General features: G+C 41.6%; 1 protein-coding gene across 7 annotated transcripts in view; it reads right to left on the bottom strand.

Moving 5' to 3' along the window:
* Positions 1-20,358, bottom strand: part of LOC140194958 (probable E3 ubiquitin-protein ligase HERC1) — a 299,092-nt gene that overhangs the window by 36,763 nt on the left and 241,971 nt on the right. For 6 of the 7 annotated variants that reach the window (XM_072252425.1, XM_072252428.1, XM_072252427.1 and 3 more), the window contains 5 exons: positions 14,201-14,266; positions 13,569-13,694; positions 11,445-11,583; positions 7,097-7,278; positions 6,587-6,742 (listed from right to left, as the gene is read on the bottom strand). In XM_072252425.1, the coding sequence (XP_072108526.1) occupies positions 6,587-6,742; positions 7,097-7,278; positions 11,445-11,583; positions 13,569-13,694; positions 14,201-14,266 (669 nt within the window). Of the gene's footprint in view, positions 1-6,586; positions 6,743-7,096; positions 7,279-11,444; positions 11,584-13,568; positions 13,695-14,200; positions 14,267-14,932; positions 15,117-20,358 lie in introns of those variants that run through there. The other variant, XM_072252431.1, reaches the window with a different exon arrangement.

The following is a 20,358-nucleotide window of genomic DNA, read 5'->3' on the forward strand; positions in this document are numbered from 1 at the left end:
TTTGGAGATGAAACCTCACTGGCTGACAAGGCAATTAGATATGAACAAATAAATTCAGAGGATTTATCTCAAGACTGCCTGCCATTCAACAAGATCACAGCAAATTTTCTACCTTCAAGTCATCTTCCTGCCATCTCCATATACCTTGATTCCTTTAATATCCAAACATGTATCTTGAATGAAATTAAATTTTACATTGTATGTCAGCGATAAATCTGATTCTGACAGTCTGTTTTTAAAAATATTCAGATTCTGCTTTCACTGCCAGTCAGGCAAGGAGCTTTGAAAGCACAGGAACCTCTGAACCTCTCCTTATGAGGCAACCTGTTTTTACCACCTATGACGTTTTTTGAGAAAGTAATTATTATTTGGGGCAGCACAGTAGCATAGCAGATAATGTAAACCTATTATAGTTCCAGCGGTTCAGTTACGCTACTGTCTGTAAGAAGTTTGTATGTTCTGCCCGTAACCACGTGGGTTTCCTCCGGGTGCTCTGATCTCCTCCCACATTCCAAACACCTACAGCTTAGTTGGTTAATTGGTCATATGAGTGTAATTGGGTGGTGAGGGCATGTTGGGTCAGAAGGGCCTTTTACAGAGCTCCATCTTTAAATAAAATAAAAATAAATTATTTATATATGAAGAAACCCTGTACTTTTGCTGGTTTTGTAACTTTGCTGGGCGCAGTTACCCCACTGGAATGCGCCTGAGGATTAGTTGCAGGCAAAGACTAGCTTTCAGGACAAGAGGAAGTTCATTTTGATGAAATAGAATTAAACCAAAAGTCCAATTTAACGCTATTCTCATTTGTCACATTTGCTTATGATATAGGAAATGACCCTTTGGCTCATTAAGTCTATACCAGCTCACAAAGCTTCTCCATCAGTCCCATTTTCTTGTAGCCTATCCTCTCTCTCTCTCTCTCATTAACATCCTTCTCTTTCCCCTACAATCCACAACCCCTTCAGATTTTCTATCACCTACAGTGGCATGCAGAAGTTTGGGCACCCCTGGTTAAAATTTCTGTTACTGTGAATAGTTAAGTGAGTAGAAGATGAGTCATAAAGTTAAATATGAAACATTCTTTTCAACATTTTAAGCAAGATTAGTGTATTATTTTTCTTTCGTACAATTTTAGAGTGGAAAAAAGGAAAGGAGCACCATGCAAAATTTTTGGCACCCCAAGAGATTTGAGCTCTCAGGTAACTTCTACCAAGGTCTCAGACCTTAATTAGCTTGTTAGGGCTCTGGCTTGTTCACAGTCATTGTTAGGAAAGGCCAGGTGATGCAAATTTCAAAGCTTTATAAATACCCTGACTTCTCAAACCTTGTCCCAACAATCAGCAGCCATGGGCTCCTCTAAGCAGCTGCCTAACACTCTGAAAATTAAAATAAATAATGCCCACAAAGCAGGAGAAGGCTATAAGAAGATAGCAAAGCGCTTTCAGGTAGCCATTTCCTCAGTTTGTAATGTAATTAAGAAATGGCAGTTAACAGGAACGGTGAAAGTCAAGTTGAGGTCTGGAAGATGAAGAAAACTTTCCAAGAGAACTGCTTGTAGGATTGCTAGAAAGGCAAATCAAAACCCCCGTTTGACTGCAAAATACCTCCAGGAAGATTTAGCAGACTCTGGAGTTGTGGCGCACTGTTCTACTGTGCAGCGAGACCTGCACAAGTATGACCTTCATGGAAGAGTCATCAGAAGAAAACCTTTCCTGCATCCTCACCACAAAATTCAGCAACAGAACATTGCAAAGGAACATCTAAACAAGCCTGATGCATTTTGGAAACAAGTCCTGTGGATTGAAGAAGTTAAAATAGAACTTTCTGGCCGCAATGAGCAAAGATACGTTTGGAGAAAAAAGAGTGCAGAATTTCATGAAAAGAACACCTCTCCAATTGTTAAGCACAGGGGTGGATCGATCATGCCTTGGGCTTGTGTTGCAGCCAGTGGCATGGGGAATATTTCATTGGTAGAAGGGAGAATGAATTCAATTAAATACCAGCAAAATCTGGAAGCAAACATCACACCGTCTGTAAGAAAGCTGAAGGTGAAAGGAGGATGGCTTCTACAACAGGATAATGATCCTGAACACACCTCAAAATCCACAATGGACTACCTCAAGAGGCGCAAACTGAAGGTTTTGCCATGGCCCTCACAGTCCCCCGACCTAAACTTCATTGAAAATCTGTGGATAGACCTCAAAAGAGCAGTGCATACAAGACGGCCCAAGAACCTCACAGAGTTAGAAGCCTTTTGCAGGGAAGAATGGGTGAAAATCCCCCAAACAAGAATTGAAAGACTCTTAGCCGGCTACAGAAAGCGTTTACAAGCTGTGATACTTGCCAAGGGGGGTGTTACTAAGTACTGACCATGCAGGGGGTCCAAACTTCTGCTTCGGGCTGTTTGCCCTTTTTTGTTATTTTGAAGCTGTTAAAGATGGAAATAAAACCACTTCAGTGGTGATGTCTGTTATCTGTCAAGTAGGGGACCGTGAACAATTCTGATTTGATGGGAGACAGACGTGAGAGCACGGAGGAACATCTGGAAAACTTCTGAAATGCCCGCTTCGCTGCCGCTGCTACTGTGTGGTAACTGGAATCTCCGGAGCAGAAGGCCCTGAAATCCTCAGCTTTGCGTGTTTCAGCGGCCGGGGCGAGGTCGAAGGCGCTTGGCAGAGGATGGCGCTCGGGAGGCTGTATCGAAGAGGCTGGTCGGAAGCTCAAAGTTTTCGGACGGATGGACTCAGTGTCGGCTGCTTCCAAGGCATCGGCAAGTTGACGGTGCCTGGAGGTTTATGGCAGGGAGCTTCTCCCTTTTGCCGCCTGCTATCGGGGACCTGGGAGTCGATCGACTCGGGGGCTTTGAGACTTTGCTTACCATGCCCATGATTTGTTCTTCATCAAATTATGGTATTGCTTTGCACTGCTGTAACTATATGTTATAATTATGTGGTTCTGTCAGTGTTAGTCTTTGGTTTGTCCTGTTTTCTATGATATCACTCCGGAGAAACATTGTATCATTTCTTAATGCATGTATGCATTTCTAAATGACAATAAAAAGAGGACTGAGTGTTCTCATAATCTAATCTAATCTTGTTTAAAGTATTAAAGAAATGTGTCATCTTTAACGTTATGCCTTTTGGAAATCAGGTCATCTTTTAATTGCTTAGCTAGTCACAGTAACAGACATTTTGACCAGGGGTGCCCAAACTTTTGCATGCCACTGTACTTACTCTAGATCAGGGGTTCCCAATCTGGTGACCCTTGCTTAATGGGATTGGTCTGTGGCATAAAACAGGTTGGAAACCACTGCTCTAGAGGTTGTTTACATTAGCTAATTAACTTAGCACCAGAAAAAAAAAACTAGGTGGAAGGATGTGCAAATTCCATTTGCACTGAATCAAGAATCAGAATCAAATGCCTATTGCCGGAGCTGTTGTGCAGCAGTGCTAAATATGGCACCACTACACTGGCCCAAACCCTGCACATTTATGCTCTTTGGATATTTTCTCATTTCTTTAATTCAGGAGACAAGGTTACAATGGCAAATGTAACATCTATCGTCCATTTCATGACCTCAGTAGCTCTATTGACCAGATGGGGTAGAGTGGCAAATTACAATTAACTCAATCTCTTGTGGAGTGAGTAAACAGATGGATTGAAGGTTCTGACAAACAGAAGGAATTCCTGTTAGCTATTATGGGAATGTGACTTAAAGAGGGAGGGACTGGGCAACTTAATGTCTTTGGTTGCAGATTATACAGTGGGGAGGAAAGATTAAAGAAAAAGGGCAGTGTGGCAACGTTAGTTGAAGAAACAACCACAATTCCGAGAACACATGATGTGTTAGAGGCTCATCAAATGAAACTGAGATGAACTTAGGAATGATGGGGTGATCATTGCCAAGAGTTAACTGTAGTTTGCCAAACAGGTACACCGAAAGGTAAGTGAGGAAATCTGCAAGGAAGTTTCTGATAAGTACAAGAGTAATGTGAGTAAGAGGAGAACATTTCAATGAACCTAATCTGAAATGGTACTAGACAACTGGGTGACCCATTGGGGCACCCTTTGAGAGAAAGGTAGTGCAGTCTGATGTGATGTCCTTTGGAAATTAAAGAAGAAAAACTCAGTCTATTAAAGAAGAAAGATGCGTAGCAGGACAAATATAGCTCCTCCTCGTTTAACGAAGGACATTTTTGATGACAATGTTTCTGGTTGATCTGCCACTCTTCAAAGATACCCTAACTTTTTATTTCTTTTCCCCCGGCTTAAAGCCACATACAGCTGACTATGCTGGAATACCAGTTTCTCCAAATAAATCAACACATTCTCATGGTTTGGCCTTGTGCCTTATGTATAGTCATAGCAAAACATGACTGTATCGGGAACCGGCTCCGTTGAAGAGGGACATCTTCCCCTTCTGATAAATTGAGAGTAGTTCTTGGGATAATGACAATGTCATTTTTGAATGCACCAATGTTTATCTTTGCTACAATGAGATTGTCGTGCAGTTCTTCCACCATCATTCGCGTTCCATTGCAAAGCCTTGGTGGATCCAAGTTCCTCATTGAAATGATGGGAGATCCCCTCTTCAATTCCAGTTTATGTGGTGGCAATCCACAGAGTTCAACCGAATCAAGAAATTCTATTGGAAAATGAGTGGCGTTAGCTTCTTTACTTACAGCATTGAAGGAACAGTATTCTTTCATGATTCCAGGGAAATGTCTAATGCATGTGAAGTTTATTTTTCGCATCATTTCATTGAGAGGAACCAAGAGAGAATTCCTCGAGAACGGTTCTGCAGGATTGTCGAATGTCGGGTAGATGAAATCAATGCATTCTTCCATTGTTTTTGCTGGCAGAATATCTTCAGGTAATTTGATTTCATCGTTTTCATTTTTCTCAATCTTGTCTTCTCCAACATCCAATAAGAACTCAGAATATCGTCCTTCTCCCTCACTCAATCGCATGTTTCTCTTCAATTGAAACTTGATGAAGCTTCTCCGTAAGTAGGATTTTTTTATGCACGAGTTCTCCACATCAGCATCATTTCCGCGTTTCACAAGTTCTGGAAGCTGACGGAAGTTGCCACAGCAAATGGTTAAAATACCCCCGAAGGCCTCATTCTTGCCGCATACATCACAAAGAGTCTGGTCCACGGCTTTGAAGCTCTCCCTAGTCATGGGGCACTCATCCCAAACAATAAGCCTCGCATTTTGGAGTAAATTTGCAGTATTGGTGTTTTTATCAATGTTACAAAGGGCATCTTCATTGACTTTGAGGGGTATTTTGAATCTTGAATGTGCTGTCCTACCACCAGGCATCAATGTTGCTGCAATACCTGATGATGCTACAGCAATAGCAACACCTCCATCTCCCCTAACTTTAGTGAGGATCAAGTTGATGATAAATGTCTTGCCCGTTCCTCCTGGTGCATCAATGAAAATCATTGAAGGGAGATTCCTTTCCAAGCAGTCGCACACATATTCATATACTTCTCTTTGCTTATTATTCAATAGGGTACTCTTTGCCACATATTCTGGAGTTGATCTTTCCTTTTCTCCTCTGTCTCTTCCTCTCTTCATCTTTTCTACCATTTGTTCTTTTTCTCTGATCCTGGAGTCGTGGGGCCCTGGCCTGATCTGATTCTTGTTCTCTCCTCCTTCTGTGCCTATTGTTGTCATTTTGGAGACATGAATGCCTCTCCTCCTCTATCTCTTCTTCTCTCATCTTTTTTGTCCCGAATCTTTGATCCTGGAGTCGTGCAGCCCTGACCTCATCCGATTGTTGTTCTCTCCCTCTCCTTGCTGCTTCCCGATGACATCTGGTGTCATCTCTTGACCATGACGTCCCCCCTTCTCTTTCCACGCGGCATAATTAGGCTGTCCATATTTTTTTTTACCCTCATGCTTGCTAGAAGATATGAAGCAGTAACACTAAAGCCTCCAGGATGCTGATTTTTCTTGATGATGTGGTTGGTGCTCTCCTACATCGACGTGATAGCCCTGCCCTTTTGCTGTGGTTGGTGTCACTGCTGTGAGCATCATGAGGCGCTGCTGAGGCTGGCCGTGCGCATGCGTCGTGGTGTCGCGTCGCGGTTTCCATGGAAGGTGGAATCGGCTCTGTGAGCATCATGAGGCTGGCCATGCGCATGCGTCGTGGTGTCGCCTCGCGGTTTCCATTAAAGCTGGAATTGGCTCGAGTTGTGGAAAGCGGGGCCTGTTGATTGACGGGTGAGTAATTTCATACGAATTTTGCATGCATTCTGTAAGTTAGTGTATTTTAAGTCGATTTAGTAAAAAAAAAGTGCCGCTGTAATGCACTGTTTGGGCTAATTAGAGGTCACAAACAGATAAACAGAGTATGATAATTTTAGTAGTATATAGATAGAATCAATAGAGGGCACAGAATGGCTTAAGTGCAACAAGTAGTCTTTGTGTCAGTATGTTTCAAATCAGGAAAAAAGGAAATGGATGTTACCAGATTAAATATATCTCAAGTTTTCAATGAAGCCAGGTGGGTCATTAAGCAACTGCACATTACATTTACTTTATGGATCTTAATAATCTCTCAATATCAGTACCTGTCCGATTGAGTAATCTTCCAGGGCTGTCACCTTTTCAGGAAGCATTTTATTAGATGTACTCCTGAGCCCCAAGCGCCCATAATCTCCACTCCCAAATGTGAAAAGCTTTCCATCGGCTGTTACTACGGCTGAATGTTTAAATCCACATGAGAGCTGTTCGAAGAATAAGAAGCATCACTTAGTTCAGTTTCTTGGAAATTCTTGGAAATATTTCTTGAAAAACTGCCCAATTCCAAAGTTTTCAAAAAATTTCTCTGACAAATGGAGCCGTGTTTGAGGAATTAAAGTATTGTTGCATTAGTACTATGATGGATGGGAGTATACCCATTTAGTTTATGTAGCTAGTGGTTACTCCAGGCCACTCTACACAAGACCAGTATATACAAAGAGCACTGCAGTCACAACCACTGTCATAGATACCAACAAATGTGTGTATCTGTATGAAGAAGAAAAGTGTAACACATATTTCACTTTTCCCCCCTATTGTGAGTGAAATAGTTTGCATACCTGCACAACGTCTTCTCCCTGCAGAGCTTCAATTTGCCTAGGTCTGCGTTGTCTTTCATTATTTCCATGTCCAAGCTTTCCATAATCACCATCACCCCAGCTGAAAACTTCCCCACTCTCAGTCAGAGCCAGTGAATGACCATCTGATCCACAAGAGGTGACTAACTGTGTCACAACATAACCTGGCAACAAAGAAAACAAAATGTATAATTAAGACCGTAAGACATAGGATCAAAATTAGGCTACTTGGCCTATCAAGTCTGCTCCACCATTCTATCATGGTTGATTTACTAACCCTCTGAATCCAAGTCTCCTGCCTTCTCTCTGTAACCATGACACATTGACTAAACAAGAACCTATCATTTAAATATACTCAAAACTTGACCTTCACAGCCATCCGTGACAATGAATTCCACAGATTCACCACTCTTTGACTTAACAAATTTATTTGCATCTCTATTCTAAATGGACATTCCTCTATTCTGAAGCTGTGCCCTCTAGACCTAGTCTCACCCACTATAGGAAACATCCTCTCCACATCCATTCTATCCAAGTCTTCCAATATTCGATAGGTTTCCATGAGATCCCTCTTCATTCTTGTAAAATCCAGTAAGTACAGGCTCAGAGTAATCAAACGCTCCTCATATGTTAACCCTTTCACTCATGGAATCATTCTCTTGAACATTCTTTGGACCCTCTCCTATGGCAGCTCATCTTTTTTATTAGATATGGCACCCAAAACTGTCAGAATACTCCGTGTGGTCTGATCAATGCCTTATAAAGCCTCAGTATCATATCCTTCCTCTTAGACCATAAGATTATAAGACATAGGAGCAAAATTAGGCCACCCAGCCCATCAAGTCTGCTCTGCCATTCAATCATGGCTGATCCTTTTTTTCTCCTCCTCAACCCCAGTTCCTGGCCGTCTCCCCATAACCTTTGATGCCATGTCCAATCAAGAACTTATCAACCTCTGCCTTAAATACACCCAACAACCTGGCCTTCACAGCTGCATGTGGCACCAAATTCCACAAATTCACCACCCTTTGGCTAAAGAAATTTTTCCGCATCTGTTTTGAAAGGGTGCCCCTCTATCCTGAGGCTGTGCCCTCTTGTCCAAGACTCTCCCACCATGGGAAACATCCTTTCCACATCTACTCTGTCTAGGCCTTTCAACATCCGAAAGGTTTCAATGAGATACCCCCTCATCCTTCTCAATTCCAGTGAGTACAGACCCAGAGCCATCAAACATTCCTCGTATGATAACCCTTTCATTCCTGGAATCATCCTTATATTCTAGTCTACTCAAAATGAATGCTAGCATTGCATTTGCCATCCCTACCACCAACTCAACTTGTAAGTTAACCTTTAGAAAATGCTGCACAAGGACTCGCAAGCCCTTTTGCACTAAACGGAGGTAAGATCTTTTGAATTTTCTCCTCATTTAGAAAACAGACTACACCTTTATTCCTCCTATCAAAGTGCATGACTACACACTTCCCTGCATGAAATTCCACCTGCCACTTCTTTACCCATTCTCCCAATCTGTCCAAGTCCTTCGGCAGTCTCCCTTATTCCTCAACACAACTCCCCTCTACCTACTTCTATCAATGGAACCAAAAGGAAGACAATGGAGGAGGAGGAAACATTGATTGCACATGCAATATACTCTGTGTGTCTCTAAATATAATTATTTATATTCACAAAACAGTTATATATTTGAAGAGTAGTGTGAAAACAAATTAATCATAATACAACTTAAAACACTAGGAATTGTAATACGATGAATGCATTTTCCCCATTTATATTTTACTACAGATTTTTAAAATTTCATCTCACAAGTTAATTCTCCAATTCTGTGATTTTATCTTGAATTTAGCTACTAAAGTCAAAAGGTCCAGGTTTAGATAAGGTCGTACTTGTTGGTTGAACATACCAGTCAAGAATCAAATTTGCATATCTACAAATCTGAAATAAATAAACTACTGTTCCTGCTGGTTTGGGTTACTGGGTTGTCAGTGAGAATGATTGTTAGAAAAGAGTTACACAATTCTGTTGGGTCCTCAAAATGTCCAACACTGTTTTCCTTGTAGCAAATTTTCTATTGTCATTGTTACTTTCATTGAGCAGATTTAAACAGGGGTCAATCCGACAGCACTTAACCAACTTACCAGTGACGTATGCATCATTGTTCAAAGTAGATTTATTATCAAAGTACACATATGTCACTACCCTCAGATTTATTTTCTTGTGGACATTCATGGTAAATACAAAGAAGCAAAACAGGATAAATGAAAAGCTACACACAAATGCACCCCAACAACCAATGTACCAAAGAATAAAAATTGGGCAAATATGAAAATAAAAGCAACATAATAATAATAAATAAGGATTAAATAATATTGAGAACAGAAGTTGTAGAGTCCTTGAAACTGAGCCTGTAGGTTGTGGAATCAATTCAGTGTCAAGGTGAGTGAAATTATCTTTGCTGGTTCAGGAGCCTGATGGTTGAGGAATAATAACTGTTCCTGAACTTGGTGGTGTGGGTCCTAAAACTCATGTACCTTCTTCCTGATGGCTGCAGCGAGAACAGAGCATGGTCTGGATGGTGGTGGCCCTTGATGATGGATTCTGCTTTCCTGTGACAGTACTCTGTGTAGATGCGCTTAGTGCTGGGGAGGGCTTTACTCGTGATGGAGTGGACTGTTTTCACCACTACTTGTAGGCTTTTCTGTTCAAGGATATTGGTGTTGCTATAGTAGGTCGTGATGCAACCAGTTAAGCTACTCTCCACTCTGTATATAAAGAAGTTTGTCAAAGTTCTAGATGACGTGCTGAATCTTTGCAAACTTCTAAGAAAGTAGAGGCATTTCTATGCCTTATTTGTTATCGCACTTATGTGCTGCTCCCAGGACAGATCCTCTGAAATGATAATGCCAAGGAATTTAAAGTTACTGACCCTCTCCATCTCTAATTCCCTGAAGAGGACTGGCTTATGGATCTCCATTTCTTCCTCCGGTCATCAATAATCAACTCTTCGGTTCTGCAGACATTGTGTGTGAGGTTGTTGTTGGGGCACCATTCAGCCAGATTTTCAATCACCCTCTTATATGTCACCACCTTTTTCAATCTCCCACCTTTGATTTGGCCAACAATAGTGTTGTCAGCAAATTTAAATATGGCATTGGAGCCTCAAGGTCATAAGTATAAAGTGAGTGTAGAGCAGTGGGCTAACACACAGCCTTATGGAGATCTGGTGCTGATGGCGACTGTGGAGGAGATGTTGCATCCTTGTGGTTTCTTTCTCACAATGATACTATTAGCTCAATCTGGAGTGATTTCCATGAGATGTTTCGCTCATCTGTCTGACTGGATATTGATTATGACAAAACCAATCGAAGCAGTTAAAACAAGGAGGGCTCCATCAGAATTAATTTTCCCTACTTCTTGCCAAGTCACCTTTCCAAAAGATTGAATCTTCTTCAATCCTGGAACTGAAATCCTTTAGGAAGATCAGTTTGCATCCCTCAGGTTGCAGGATATGGTTTTTGTCCAGTGTCAAAGTAAAAGTCTGCCTTGGTCTTATTTGAAAATTCCAGGGTTGAGCATTTGAGCTGATGAATATGAGCAATATACGCTCAGTGGGCACTTTATTAGGTACAAAAGGTACCTAATAAAGTGATCACTGAGTATATTTCTGTATATTCATGGTCTTCTGCTGCAGCAGCCCATCCATTTCCAAGTTTGACATGTTGTGCATTTAGAGCTGCTCTGATGCATTCCACTGATGTAACTTATGGTTATTTGAGTTACATTACCTTCCAGTTAGCTTGAACTAGTCTGGCCACTCTCCTCTGACCTCTCTCATTAACAAGGCATTTTTGCTCACAGAACTGCCAATCACTGGATGTTGTTTCTTTTTTTGCAATGTTCTCTGTAAACTCTAGAGATGTAAACTCTGTAAACTCTATGTGCATAAACATCTCAGGAAATCAGCAGTCTCTAAAATACTCAAACCACTCCATCTGGCACTAACAATCACTCTACGGTCAAAGTCACTTAGATCATATTTCTTCCCCATTCTGATGTTTGGTCTGAACAACAACTGAACCTCTTGACCATGTCTGTATACTTTTATGCATTGAGTTGCTGTCACGATTGGCTGATTAAAATTATCGAGCAGGTATACAGGTGCACCTAATAAAGTGGCCACTGAGTGTGGGTTGTGTCTTTATAGAAATCTCAAACTGCATAAGATGATTCCCTGATTCCCTCTAACTGATTAGAATCTGGATTAAAATTAATATTTAAGCAATTGCTTCAACTGTAGAGTGTTGCACATGCTTACCCTGCAAGGATGAAATAACAGTTGGAGTGTGAAGGTCATCAGAATTTCCTTGACCCAAGCGGCCATAGCTGCCTTCTCCAAAAGCTACAACGGTTCCATTAGCCTGGACAATAAAGGTACAGTTCTGCCCACAGACCACCTAGTCACAAGAAAAATGGAAGGGTAATTATATTGCATTGTACATTTTTATATAAGCAGCATCAGTGTTTTCTGAGCAGACAAAGACTTGAAACAGCTGTAGTAGTACTATGTGACTACATGTGAACCATGTGCAAAGGAACAGCTGGTTCACTGAGGCATAGCTTTGAGGAGCCCAAGAAGTTCAATGAGGCATTGAGAAAGCCAAAAAAAATTGCTTCAATTTGTGCCACAAACACTGCTTCCTAGCCACTGATGTATCAATTTCAGGCCACAGGTCGCACCCTTTTAAAACTGTACTGTTCATTCCATGTCAGCTAATTCCACAAGAAAGCTTAACTCATCCGCTCATTAATCAAATACAGGTTGTTTACTCTTATCCGAAATTCCAAAATCTGAATACATGTGAAATACAATTATTTTTTGAGTGCTGACATAATGTCACAAATGGAAAATTCCACGAGACACAGGGAAGGTTCAGGCGATTAACAGGTCTTTATGCACCACAGACGATTCTGAGAAGTGACCTGACGTATGAAGAATAGAAAAACAGTGCATAAAGTGAAAAATGAAGATCTTGACCATGTATTGAAAGAGTGGATTCACCAGCATCGGATTGAACATATGCTGCTTAATGGTATGCTGTTCATGAAACAAGCAAAGATCTATCATGACAAATTGAAAATTGAAGGTAACTGGCTCATTCACAAAATTATTAAAAATATTATACAAAACTAACCCCTCCCCCCCGCTCACAGTTGCTGTGGAATGAGCAGCTGTTTGAAATTGATGGCAGATATGGAATCCAGTGATAGACACGGTCGGGGGTGATCATTCAATTCCGACAGTCTGAGGAGGACCCAGCCATATATGTAATGTAAATAGATTTTGTTTTTGGACTAGGGTCCCACCCCCAAGGTATCTCATTATAATGATGCAAATATTCCAAGATTTGAAATCCGAGACCCTTACAGCTCCAAGCTGATAAGGGATGCCCAACCTGTACAGCTATTTAAATACTTCACCCTACATTCTTTTTCTGCTTTTCTTTTAAACACTTCCTCAGAAAATTACTACAAGAGTCTAAATTGCTTCAGAGGACTGTTTTCAAACAGATATCGAAAACATTAAATCATAAATAGAAATTAGGATATGTATTAAAAAGATTGACCAATATAGTAACTTTAAGTTCTTAAAGGAGAGAGTTAATTTAGAGAGGAAATTACAGAACTTGATGTGTAGGAAGCCAAAGGCATGGGTACTATGCCAATCTTTTATTGGCAGCTCCATTGCAAACTACCAGCAACATCCTGTCCTTCAGATAGCTCTTCACTAACTTTTACACCTGTACACTGAAATTCAGAAGTCAATGTTGGAAGTTGGCATTACAGAACTGTCCACTCAGCTTTATGCCAGATGTAGCTGGCATACTGTAGTTGGACCCAATTCAAGTGAATCAACCCTTTATGAAACAGTAACTACAGACAGTATTTTATTTTACTTTATTTATTTTAGTATATTTTAATTAATTTTAAGTAGGTTATAATTTTAAGCAACTGCATTTTTAGATTTTTAAATGTTAATGTCATTTATAAATGTTTATGATTAGTAGAAACATTTGAAAATATTTTAGAAACCTTTGAGATAGCTTAATAGCTCTCACAAGATTGCATAAGGTAAGGCTTCATCATCATTACCACAGCAAAACTGGGACAAAATATTACCAGAATTCAGAAAGATATTACCAGAAAATAATACAAATAAATTTGTAACAATTCCTTACATTATAATCACAAAGACTTATTCAGAACATGGCTTTATCCCAATGTGGAAAATGCTGAGATCAAGAGAGTTACAGCTAACATTCAAAGGGTTGTCAAGTAGGTTTACTGCAGTTGCATAATTCTAATCTTCAAAATTTTATTTACATTGAAGTTAATAATTTCTAACTTGGAACTTCCGTCTGAAAGAAAACAAAATCTTTACCAGCACAGCCTGTGTCAAAGAAGGTGCAAGAGTCGGTACTAAGGCACTACTTCCAGCATCAGACAGTTGTCCGTGATGTCCACTTCCCCACAGAAATACATCACTTTTGCCACCTAGTTGCCACTCCTAAAAAAAGCAAATCTTACATTATTCACATATGACGATAAGGAAAAGATGATACGTCTGATCTGATACATCAAATCATTTTCACTTAACAATATAAGGATGAATACAATCTATTTGTAAGTTCTAAGTGCAAGGGTCTTTTATACATCAAACTAGGTACTCTCAAACCCAGTTTGACACCTTTAATCTAACAGCACAGAACTGACAGAAACTCTACCAATCTGCCAGACTTAGTTGAGACAATTAACATAAAATTCAGGGGTAAAGAATAATTCTTCAAGCTGAGATATTAAATCTCTCTCACTCTCTGCAGATGTTCAGTATTTCTAATATCTATTTTACTCTTTTGAGACTGTTACAAAGGCATTTTGAAGACAAGGGCAGCATACAACTAGCTTTCCAGATACTATATATAGAGTTTTTATTGTTTCATGCCATCAAGTAACCTAATTAATACAAAATTAGGAAAATAATTTTCAATTGTGTACATCATGCAAACTTCTTACCTCTGGTTTAGATGTGGCCCAGGTCATTAACTGCTCATCCATAACATAACTCCAGTTGTTGTTTTCCTGTTAAATGAAGATATATACTGATCATTTGTAATAGGAAAAGGAAACTTATTGAATAAAATGACTATTATTTGTATCATTGTGCCATTAACTTCATTATTATTTAATTTTATAATTCAAAAGCTTCAGTTAACAATCTCAGATTAAAAAACTGAAATTTTACTCCTTTAAAATTGCCTTGTCATAGTTTTACCACACAGATGGCAGCCTTTCAGCACACGCCAGTTAACAAAAATCTGCTCACAGACTAGGTGGGCTGAAGGGCCTGGTTTTATGTTGTATTGCTTTATGACTATCCCTTAGATCATTATTTCCATACTTATACACACACATTTTAGCCTGTTTCTTTGGCACTATTAAATTTAATGGCAGTAGGTTTAAGTTCGACTCCAAAATGTGAGGCTACATTCAGTGCAAAATTAAAGAAATACTCAACACAAAATATTCTGCAGATGCTGGGGTCAAAGCTAGGGTCAAAGCTGGGGTCCATAGATGCTGCCTGGCCTACTGAGTTCCTCCAGCATTTTGTGTGTGTTGTTTGGATTTCCAGCATCTGCAGATTTTCTCTTGTTTGTTAACAGATTTTGGAAATGTTTCTTGAGGGATAAATATTGTTTTGAATAAACTTCTTTAAGTTGAATTTGAATTCTACCTGGGGAAGAAAATGGAGTATTTCTTTAAGCAACGCTCACAACACGCTGGAGGAACTCAGCAGGTCGGGCAGCATCCGTGGAAACGATCAGTCAACGTTTCGGGCCGGCACCCTTCATCAGGACTGAAGAGGGAGGGGACAGAGGAATCCAAACAACACACACAAAATGTTGGAGGAACTCAGTAGGCCAGGCAGCATCTATGGAAAAGCATAAAAGAGTTGATATTTTGGGCTGAGGTCCTTCTTCAGGACTGGAGAAAAGCGATGAGAAGTCAGTGTAAGGAGGTGAGGGAGGGGAGGAAGAAGTACAAGGTAGTATTTGATAGGTGAAACCAGGAGAGGGGGAAGGGTGAAGTAAAGAGCTGGAAAGTTGATTGGTGAAAGAAATAAAGGGCTGGAAAGAGGGGAATCTGATAGGAGAGGACAGAAGGTCATGGAAGCAAGGGCAGGGGTGGAGTATCAGAGGGAGGTGATGGGCAGGTAAGGAGATAAGGTGAGAGAGGGAAATGGGAATGAATAGGAATGGGGAATGGTGAATGGGGGGGGTTGCAATTGCAAGTAGTTTGAGAAATTGATATTCATGCCATCAGGTTGGAGGCTGCCCAGATGGAATATATGGTGTTGCTCCTCCAAACTGAGTGTGGCCTCATCAAGATAGTCGAGGAGGCTATGGACAGACATATCGGAATGGGAATGGAAAGTAGAATTAAAATGAGTGGCCACTGGGAGATCTCGCTTTTTCTGGTGGATGGAGCATAAGTGCTCGGCAATGCAATCTCCTAATCTATGTCGGGTCTCACCGATATATAGGAAGCCACATTAGGAACACTGAATACAGTAGATGACTCCAACAGATTCACAGGTGAAGTGTTTGTTATCACCGGCATGTGATGTGCAATTTGTTAACTTAGCAGCAGCAATTCAATGAAATATATAATATAGAAGAGAGAACAAAATAATAATAAGTAAATCAATTACAGTATACGTATATTGAATAGATTAAAGAACTTGCAAAAAAACAGAAATACTGTATACAGGTGTCCACCGCTTTTCGAACGTTCGCTTTACGAAACCTCAGTGTTACGAAAGACCTACATTAGTACCCTGTTTTCGCTTTCAGAAGGTGTTTTCACTGTTACGAAGAAAGGCAGTGTGCACCCTGAGCAGCCGCTGTCCCCCGGATTTGGAACGGCATTGCACTGTTGCACTGAGCAGCTGTTAGCAAGATGAGTTCTATGGTGTCGGAAAAGCCTGAAAGAGCTCGTAAGGGTGTTACACTTAGCGTAAAACTAGACATAATTAAGCATTTCAATCGTGGTGAGCGAAGCAAGGACAAAGTGAGTTTGGTTTGCGGAAGCTGACGAAGATGATGTTGAAGAGGTTTTGGCATCTCATGACCAAGAACTGATAGATGAAGAGCTGATGCAATTGGAAGAGGAAAGGATAACAATCGAAACTGAATGCAGTAGCGAAAGTGAAGCAATGGATGAGATGACACCCCCGTGTCCCACCACCCCGTCCCCTGGGCCCCGGACAGATACTGCACCGATTCGCGGAGAATGCAGCGGTAGTTGCGAGGCACACAGCACATCTTTAAGAAAAAAGCCAAAATAAACATGCTAATTAATTAGGTGCCGCCGACACGTAATTGTCGGCCCAGATCAGAGGCGATGCAATCGGCACTGATCTGCGCCGACATTTATGTGCCGGGCAGCACCTAATTAATTAGCATGTTTATTTCGGCTTTTTTCTTAAAGACGTGCTGTGTGCCTCCCGGCTACCGCTGCGTTCTTCACGGCAACGTATCAGTCGGCGGCCTGGAGGTGGGGGCCACTACACCACTCCAACCTGCAACGACTCAGTCTAACACACCATCATCAGTGTGCTTGGCAAGCTGTTTTCCCGATTCCCATAAATGATACTACACTGTACATACATTATTTCTACTTCATATAGACTGTGTATTTTTACGTGTTATTTGGTAGATTTGGCAGCTTCATAGTTTAAAGGTTACTGGAGAGAGTGTTTATGCCAACAGCACTTGCGTGAGATTTTCTGCCGAGAGCGCTTGCGTGAGATTTTCGCTATGGAGATCTGTGTAGGCCATCGTTGTAGAGAAGTATTTCTACTTTATATAGGCTGTGTATTTATCATATCACTCCTGCTTTTACTATATGTTACTGTTATTTTAGATTTTATGTGTTATTTGGCATGATTTGGTAGGTTATTTTTGGGTCTGCGAACGCTCACAAAATTTTCCCATATAAATAAATGGTAATTTCTTCTTCGCTTTACGACATTTCGGCTTACGAACCATTTCATAGGAATGCTCTACCTTTGGATGGCGGGGGAAACCTGTATTAAAAAAAAGTGAGGTAGTGTCCAAGGGTTCAATGTCCATTTAGGAATTGGATGGCAGACAGCAAGAAGCTGTTCCTGAATCGCTGTGTGTGTGCCTTCAGTAATACCTCCTACCTGATGGTAACAGTGAGAAATAGGTTTGCCCTGGGTGCTGGAGGTCCTTAATAATGGATGCTGCCTTTCTGAGACACTGCTCCCTGAAGATGTCCTAGGTACTTTGTAGGGTAGTACCCAAGATGGAGCTGACTAGATTTACAAACTTCTGCAGCTTTTTTCGGTCCTGTGCAGTAGCCCCTCCATAACAGACAGTAATGCAGCCTGTCAGAATGCTCTCCACGGTACATCTATAGAAGTTTTTGAGTGTATTTGTTGACATGCCAAATTTCTTCAAACTCCTAATGCAGTATAGCTGTTCTCTTGCCTTCTTTATAACTGTATCGATATGTTGGGACCAGGTTAGATCCTCAGAGATCTTGATACTCAGGAACTTGAAACTGCTCACTCTCTCCACTTCTGATCTCTCTGTGAGGATTGGTATGTGTTCCTTCATCTTACCCTTCCTGAAGTCCACAATCAACTCTTTCATCTTACTCATGTTGAGTGCCAGGTTGTTGCTGCGGCACTACTCAGATAGTTGGCATATCTCACTCCTGTACGCCTTCTCGTCTCCACCTGAGATTCTACTAACAATGGTTGCATCATCAGCACATTTATAGATGGTATTTGAGCTATTCCTAGCCACACAGAGAGTATATAGAGAGTAGGGCAGTGGGCTAAGCATGTATCCCTGAGGTGATCATCAGCGAGGAGGATATGTTATCACCAATCCGCACAGATTGTGGTCTTCCGGTTAGGAAGTTGAGGATCCAATTGCAAAGGGAGGTACAGAGGCCCAGGTTTTGCAACTTTTCAATCAGGATTGTGGGAATGATGGTAGAAAATGCTGAGCTATAGTCAATGAACAGCATCTTGACATAGGTGTTTGTGTTGCCCAGGTGGTCTAAAGCCGTGTGGAGAGCCATTGAGATTGCGTCTGCCGCTGACCTATTGTGGTGATAGGTAAATTGCAATGGGTCCAGGTCCTTGCTGAGGTAGGAGTTCATTCTAGTCATGACCAACGTCTCAAATCATTTCATTAACTGTCGATGTGAGTGCTACTGGGCGATAGTCATTAAGGCAGCTCACATTATTCTTCCTAGGCACTGGTATAATTGTTCCCAATTGTTCCAACTGGGAACTTCTGCCCGTAGCAGTGAGAAGTTGAAAATGTTCTTGAACACTCCTGCTAGTTGATTGGCGCAGGTTTTCGGAGCCTTACCAGGTACTCCATTGGGACCTTCTGCCTTGCAAGTGTTCACTCTCTTTAAAGAAAGCCTAACATTGGCCTCTGAGACAGAGATCACAGGGTCATCAGGTGCAGCAGGGATCTTCACAGCTGTAGTTGTGTTCTCCCTTTTAAAGCCATCATAGAAGGTGTTGTGTTCATCTGGTAGTGAAGCATCACTGCCATTCATGCTATTGGGTTTTGCTTTGTAGGAAGTAATGCGTTGCAAGCCCTGCCAGAGCTGCCGTGCATCCGATGTCACCTTCAACCTCGTTCGAAATTGTCTCTTCACCCTTGAAAAAACCCTTTGCAAATCATACCTGGTTTTCTGGTACAGGCCTGGGTCATCAGACTTGAATGCCACAGATCTATCCCTTAGCAGATGACGTACCTCCTGGTTCATCCACGACTTTTGGTTTGGGAAAGTACAGTAAGTCTTTGTAGGCACACACTCATCCACACAGGTTTTAATGAAGTCGGTAACAACTGCAGCATACTCATCCAGATTCGAAGATGAATCCCTGAACACAATCCAGTCCACCAATTCAAAGCAGTCCTGTAGGCACTCCTGTGCTTCCTTTGTCCATACCTTCTTGGTCCTCACTGCTGGTGCTGCAGTCTTCAGTCTCTGCCTTCACTCGGAGTAGAAGTACAGCCAGGTGATCAGACTTCCCGAAGTAAGGGCGTGGAGTAGCATGGTAGGCATTCTTGACAGTGGTGTAGCAATGGTCCAGTGTGTTGTTTCCTCTGGTATTGCAAGTGATCTGTCTCTCCTCGAAGGACTGTTTAGGGCCCTGAAAGTTAGTTAAGGAGAAGGTGCAGGGGCAGGTGTGGCACTTGTTGCCTTGCAAGGATAAGTGACATGAGGGAGAACAGTGGGGAGGGACAGACGTTCAAGGGAGTTATGTAGGGAGCGGTCCCTGCCGAAAGCAGAAAGTGGGGGGTCGAGGGAAAGAAGTGCTTGGTAGTGGGATCCCATTTGAGATGGCGTAAGTTATGAAGAATTATGTGCTGGCTGCGAAGGCTGGTGGGGTGGTAGGTGAGGACAAGAGGACCTTATTCCTGGTGGGGTGGCAGGTGGATGAGGCGAGGGCAGAGGTGCACGAAATGGAAGAGATATGGTTGAGGGCAGTGCTTATGGTGGAGGAAGGAAAGCCCCTTTCTTTGAAAAAGGAGGACATCAGCTATAGCTCAGCATTTTCTACCATCATTCAATCACATCATTCCCACAATCCTGATTGAGACGTTGCAGAACCTGAGCCTCTGTACCTCCCTCTGCAATTGGATCCTCAACTTCCTAACAAGAAGACCACAGTCTGTGCGGATTAGTGATAACATATCCTCTTTGCTGACGATCAATACTGGCGCACCTCAGGGGTGTGTGCTTAGCCCACTGCTCTACTCTCTATATACACATGACTGTGTGGCTAAGCAGAGCTCAAATACCATCTACAAATTTGGTAATGATATCACCATTGTTGGTAGAATCTCAGGTGGTGACGAGAGGGTGTACAGGAGTGAGATATGCGAACTAATGGAATGGTGCCGTAGCAACAACCTGGCACTCAACATCAGTAAGACAAAAGAGATGATTGTGGACTTCAGGAAGGGTAAGACGAAGGAACACATACCAATCCTCATAAGGGATCAAAAGTGGAGAGAGTGAGCAGTTTCAAGGGTCTGGGTGTCAAGATCTCTGAGGATCTAACCTGGTCCCAACACATTTTTGTAGTCATAAAGAAGGCAAGACAGCAG

The sequence above is a fragment of the Mobula birostris genome, chromosome 3 (genome assembly GCF_030028105.1).
Source record: "Mobula birostris isolate sMobBir1 chromosome 3, sMobBir1.hap1, whole genome shotgun sequence".
In the NCBI taxonomy this organism is placed as follows: Eukaryota; Metazoa; Chordata; class Chondrichthyes; order Myliobatiformes; family Myliobatidae; genus Mobula; species Mobula birostris.